This window comes from Limulus polyphemus, unplaced genomic scaffold (assembly GCF_000517525.1).
Source record: "Limulus polyphemus unplaced genomic scaffold, Limulus_polyphemus-2.1.2 Scaffold4458, whole genome shotgun sequence".
Lineage (NCBI taxonomy): Eukaryota > Metazoa > Arthropoda > Merostomata > Xiphosura > Limulidae > Limulus > Limulus polyphemus.
Window position 1 is genome coordinate 43,531 of NW_013670068.1, and position 6,754 is coordinate 50,284.

The 6,754-nt window shown below is 34.1% G+C and overlaps 1 protein-coding gene across 2 annotated transcripts in view; it reads right to left on the minus strand.

Annotated features, from left to right (window-relative positions):
• Nucleotides 1-6,754, minus strand: part of LOC106471177 (TOM1-like protein 2) — a 74,327-nt gene that overhangs the window by 37,297 nt on the left and 30,276 nt on the right. For both annotated transcript variants that reach the window (XM_013931767.2, XM_022399812.1), the window contains exons 9-10: nucleotides 3,618-3,733; nucleotides 761-851 (exon numbers count right to left, since the gene is read on the minus strand). In XM_013931767.2, coding sequence (XP_013787221.1) covers nucleotides 761-851; nucleotides 3,618-3,733 — 207 coding nt within the window. The remainder of the gene's footprint in view (nucleotides 1-760; nucleotides 852-3,617; nucleotides 3,734-6,754) is intronic.

Consider the following 6,754-nt stretch of genomic DNA (forward strand, 5'->3'; position numbering starts at 1 on the left):
AAAAAAAAAAAAAACATGAAATTCAAACTAAAATTTAAAAAGAAACAGGGTAAACTAAAAAAAAAAAAAAAAAAAACATGAAATTCAAACTAAAATTTAAAAAGAAACAGAGTAACTAAAAAAAAAAAAAAAACAATGAACAATTTTTGAAATAACTTTAAGAGAAGGCTATTATTTCTTAATTTACTCAGAAAAATATTCCCCAAAAGAAAGATAACAGTGGATATCTTCATATCAAATCTAAGTACACCTAGGTTTTTAAAGAATAATTTAAATAACTTTATATATTTTTGAAAATTACAGTAAAACTGATTGGTTCTTTGCAACATCTCAATGTGGCTTTCTATTGGATAAACATACTGGAGAAGTTTGAAGTTTTGATGAGATAAGGACACTAGAAGTACATCATATATATATACACATATACCCATAAGTAAATATAAGAGAAACAGTCCACAGCAAGCTTAACACAGTTGAAGTACATATCTTCCATTTCTTTTTTTGTGATTTTCAAAAATTAATTTCAGGGATAGTACCACTATTTAGTTCAGTAAAAGATAAGGTTGTAGCACTCATTTGGCTCTTGTGTACAATTAGGTATAAAGCTCACTTTGGACTATTTCATATAAATACGTACACCTATAGAAAAAGTACTTCAAAGAATAATAATTTACTTTAGTTTTTCAGTGACTGAAATTATTCAAATAGTTACTCTTAATCTTCCACCTTCATATACCAAGGTAACAATTTTGCAACTTACCCAATCCTGCTAGTTGAGCCTGGATATTGTCACTGCCTGCAGTACCGTTCTCACCAAAGTCTATTAGTGATTTCTCATCAGCTCCATTTTCCTAAATATGAAGAATAAAAATCAAATATGTCAGTGTAACATTAAGTATTAAAAGAATCTCATTGTGGCCTCTCAAAGATAACCTATTCTATGTAAAGTATAAAATGAGTGTCAAAATGTCAGTTTACTGATATGCTAATTATTCACTTGTAAATATTTTCCTAATATGAGTGTTTTAAACATTCTTTAATTTTTTTCAATATTGTGTTCATTGTTTCCAAATTCATATAAAGCTTTGATAACATAAATATTGAAATAAAAAAAATTCATCAGAAGATTGTTTGCTGGAACTCTATACACACAATGGAATCACTAGCCATAATATTAAGCTTGCCTCAAACCTTCTTCCACTAAACCTTATAGCTAAACAATTTAATAACTTAACAAATACAAATTCCTTTGTTCTGTCTTTCCTCAGTTACTTTCAACTTGCAGTTGAAATGAACACATATAGTCACATTATTTAATAGCTTAACAAATAAAAATTCCCTTGTTCTTTCCTTTCTCTATTTCTTTCAGCCAGATTAAAAGATATTAGAAATCCAAACAACATGGAAACAATTCACAGAAAACAACCACACATTTCAATGCTATACTTAATGATGAAATTATTTTTGTATTTAAAATATTTCTTTTGTCTTAACCTGCAAGATAAGTTTAAAGCACCCAGCTGGTATAACAAGAATAAATTGAAATTGATTTGTATACATTTTTTCAATATTAATGGAGACAAACACTCCAATATAACAATATTAAATTAAGACATTTATACCTGTATCAAAAGTAATATATATTACAAATCTCTGTCAAGTGCAAATGTTTTCTATGGTATTGTTAACAATATACACAAACTGGCTATCTTCATTGTGGGAGGAGTTGGGTTCTTTAAAATATGGCAGGCCTCCCACTAGTGTCTGGTGCTGCCAGCTTTTAAAATAAAGGCTAAATCTGACACATTACAGGATGAAATTGACTGAAATACAGGCTATTTTTTTTATCAAAACCTCTCTTGTGGAGGTGCTATGTTATAATCATTTACAATAATTACAACAAAATGCGGGTATATGTTTCAAATATGGCTGTTTCCCACCTTTCACCTAACAACTGGAGATAGTCTTTCTTACAATGACACTGAGAATATTCATTTCAGAACTCTCACTTTCAAACATACCATGTGAAACTTTTTACCATATTATTTATTTATTTCACCTAATCTAACTTTAACTAACCTAAAAAGTTTCCTATTTTTTATATTTTAGTTACTTTTATAATAATAAATAAAGAACACACATGAAAAACAAGAAATAAAGTGCTTAACCTGGGTTCTTTTTTTTTTTTGCTGTCGATGACACTTAACCCTACTTTTTTTACACTAATGGTAGTACTGCACTGAATAACTTTACATTTAATTAAATAATGCACCAAAGAACACAGAATAATAACATGCAAAAAAGCAGACAATGTCCTATAACTATCACAATTTTTCCAGCTTTCCAACTTATGTACAAAAAGAAAATTGTTACACTATTGGTTACCACAGTTGAATCTAGAGCTTTAAATAATTCTCCTTTTCATCAAAGTCCACACAAGGTGGTTCAGTTACTTTAGAACCCAATTAAAAAACAAATTATTCTTCTCTACACTATTTCTTACAATATAATCTGTGATTATAACATTTTAAAAGTCGTCACTATACACTCTTTATTGCTAAACTTACAAACACAGTCTAGATCTATATCTCTCACTAACTCTGTCTTACTTTCACTTTTACTAGCTTGCTTACTTCTTCTTTGTATCTACATGTATTTATAACTCTCAACAGAAAAATCTATAAATATCTAGCCCTCTATTAACAATAACATTAAACATAATGAGAAAAACTTAGTAGCTTCAGTAAGATGATGTCAATAATATTACAAAACCCTAGTACAACAATTAAACTAGACACACAACATAAGACTCATGCAGAGTTATGTAACGAAACTTGTCATAACTAAATTGCTTTTAAAATAATTAACTTTTAACACTCTTGTTAGGAAAAATTAAATAGTCATCAAATATTAAATCACTAAATAATAACTGTTAAACTGAACAGTCTTATACATATGCAACATATATATTGCAAACAATGGTGTCTGTGTCTATTCGAGAGTTTGTCTGTCTGCCTTTTACAATGGATATTTCCCATGCTGCATTTGAAAAGCTGTGCTACATGCCAAGCTCAACATTCACAAGCATCAATAATGTTGATGCCAAATTATATTTTGCAAGAAGGATATTTTACAGTAAATTGTTAGGAATTAATCACACTATCGTTCACATTTCAATATGTAACATAATTTAAAGAATAAAAATGTAGATTGATCGTATGTTATTGTTGAGAGGCTTTTCTCATGGCTGAAATGCTCAACAATTACTTTTCGCAACCACATAATGCAATATTACAACATATAATAAAAAATCCTAAAACATACACACTCATCAGATAAATTTAACTAGCAATAATACAGCAAGCTCCTCCTGTACTGTGTTCATCTGGAATTATGATGAGTAAAGGTAGGAATTTTTTTATAAGTGCCCCCAGTACTGATCACCTTATCTTCTGGCATCTTGAGGAGTCTATGCCACATCAAGAACAGGCTACTTTTGCAGTAAAATATGGTCCTCCTGATATTAGGTGATTATCCTAATAGTGTTCATTTAATATGTTTTCATAATGATAAACAGCATAACTGTAAAGCAATGGTAGACAATTTTTACTACCAACCTGTTTTGGCTGAGTTTGTACTGGCTGGCTTTGACTAACTAGGGTTTTTTTCTTGTCATATCTTTCGTAACGAAGAAACAAGTTGTTCAGCTCATCATTAATCCTTAGGAGCTCATCTAAACAAAACATAAAAAAGAAAAAATTAGAAGTTTACATTTTCCTATACCAAAAATGTATTTCTGACAATACTTACCTCTTCTCACACTTTAGCTTTATACCAACAAAACGTTCTCTTCTTTTCCTATCTAAGCATTGGTATAAATTTTCCCTTGCTTGCTCCAGTTTTTATACCCACTATATTGCCCCTAGTGATTTTAATCTTGTGACTCTCTCCACGTACATCAATGTGACTCTATACCCAATCCATATATAGGGTCCTCATTATTCTTCCTTATTCACTTTTTTGAGACTGGCAAGATTATCAGACCCGAACACCAGCTATTGTGGGGAGGAAGGGTGGGATAGCATGACAGGAGGCAAGTATTATTGAAAATACATTTTCGGTATAAGAAAATGTAAGCTTCTGAAACATACTTACCTCCTCTCACACTTTAGCTAGAATCCCACATTGACCAGGTGGAGGGGCTGGTGAGGGCAAGATCCACACAGAAAGCATCTGCATAGAAAAACAGGTATGCAAAATTGAGATATGATAAAGTACACTAATGGAGGTCTGCAATACTTCTGGAACAGACAAGCTTTTTTGCCCAGATAAAGTGATATCTAAATGTGGGCAATAAAGACCAACTGGCTACAGAGTCAACATTGTTCATTATCATGACATTCATCCAGGCCCCAACCACACAGATGAGGTTCCACATCTCATTGTTGGATTTACAGGGCTGTGGACATGAAGATAGATCCAAGGTGTAGTGGCTAGGGCATGAAGACTACTTATGATATAACTGTATAATAGGAATATGATATGAAGGGAACCTGTCCTGAAAGTTACAGTATGTTGCATGCCAAGCCACTAGAATTATGAAGAAAAAGCAAGTAACATCTAAGTGGAAAAACCCTCACTTCAACCTGAAGAAGCATAAAATGCAACAAACCAAACTCGAAATTACAGGCCCAAACATCCAACCAAAAAGTCACAGAATGTTCCATGTGAGCCACTGGAATTACAAAGGGAAGGAAAGCAATATCCAATTGAACAAGTCTTCCACAAACTGAAAAAGCTCAGAATGCAACAACTGAACTTTGCATTACGAAGCCAATTCATGCCTCATTCAACCTGAAGAAACAGATCATCCAGCCTAGGATTACGGACCGAATTCCAAACTCCTCAACCCGGGAGACAAGTTAAAACCTCCTGCCCCCAGAAATACAAGGAGGATATGGAACAAATGAAGTTCAACCAATGGCTTGCAGACATGATGCTCTGCATGCAGAATTACAAGGAGTCAAAGGCCCTCTTCCATGATCATAGAAAGAAAGAAAATGAGCAAAAAGAAGAGCCACACTCCCACAACCGAATAGTGAAGTGTCATCTCTGAACCAGAATTACAAGGAGGGTCTAGCTCCCCACCCAACACAAAGAGGAAGACCTGTCCAATCCTGCCTGAGAGCATCTACTCCCAAAGCCAGAGAGTGAGGTACTGGATACCAGAAGGACAGGAGCTGAGCAGTCCAATGTGTGTTGAAAGCATCAATCTGTGGTGTCCATAGACAAGAGCTGATCCAGTGAAAATCTTGAGAATGAAGCATCCATTCCGCAGAAAAAGCTCTTTTGGGATGAAATAACTGGTTGACAACTAGATTCATTACCCCTCGAACATGACAAGCAAGGAGAACAATGTGGTGTTTGTATGCCCGAGGGAGAAGATCCACTGTTCAAAAACAGAGATCCGGAATGAGTGCCCCTTACTTTAAAATGTATGAGACTACTGTACAATTGTTTGAATGAAGCATTATCACCTTCCCTTGCAACAATTCGAGACCCTGAGTCATATCACGTTGAAATGCTAAAATTTCTAAGAGATTGATGTAGAGAGAAGCTTCTTCTACTGTCAAAAGTCCCTTAAATTCCATACTTTCTATACAAGCACACAAGCCCTGAAATAAAGCATCTGTGAACATATGTATCTTTGGACCAGTATGTAATAGAGGGAAATCTACTGGTGTGTTGTCCCTGTTCAACCACCAGCTGAGATCCAGCAGAGTGGAATATAACAGTCTCACTGAACAATCCAGTGCATCTGTGCAAATGTTCCACAGGTCCTGTAATGACCATTGAAGGGCCCTCATGTGGGCCCAACCTAAAGGAATGAGTGATTCCAAGGATGCCCACATCCCCCAAAGAGATAGAGCTGTGTGTGGTGGTGGTGAAGGAGACAACTGAATTTGAAGAACCACCTGTTCCATGTTCTGAAGGCGTAGAAAAGAAGGTAGGACCCGGCTTAGTCTGGAATTGAAAAATACCCTTAAATGGATGAGGCACTGTCCACTAGACTTCCTCTTTTTGATAAAAAACCCAGCTTTTGATAACAGTTTCTGTGTGCAGTTCTGCCAAATTTCGGAAAAGAGCGAGAAGAAGCCAGTTGTCCATGTAATGGTGAGTGTGAATGCCAAGGGAGTGAAGATGACATAACAAAACCTCTGACTTTCTGGCAAAAAACATATGGAGGTGATGTGAGGTCAAATGGTAGTGCACAAAATTGAAAAACCTGGTTGTTTTGTACAAAATGGAGATAACTCCTTAACCCGATACTCTCCGGGGCCATTTTGTCTTATTGTGAGGGCAAAATCACTTGTGAATTGAAAAAATGATAGAGAACTTATCTTTTATTGGATTTCAGATTTTATTTTTGTAAATAGTAGCATAACATTCAATTATTTGTACAAAATTGTATTATTTAATGAAGTTTAAAGAGGAATTTAATGAAAAAATTCCTAAAATACGTTTTAGACTGTAGATAAGTGCCCCCTAAGAAGAAATGTTTTTTTCAAAAATTTTTTTAAGATATTTCCTTTCACTTCTGCACTGGTCCTGCCATCTATGATTGGTATCTAATCCTTTTTCTAGTCTGTTATCTGAATAAAACTGCGTCTGGGCATGCCAATCCTCAGTTGTAAATCATAGGATGATAAGGAAAGCACGTGATGAAACGTTGTTCTCTGGATTTTACAATATG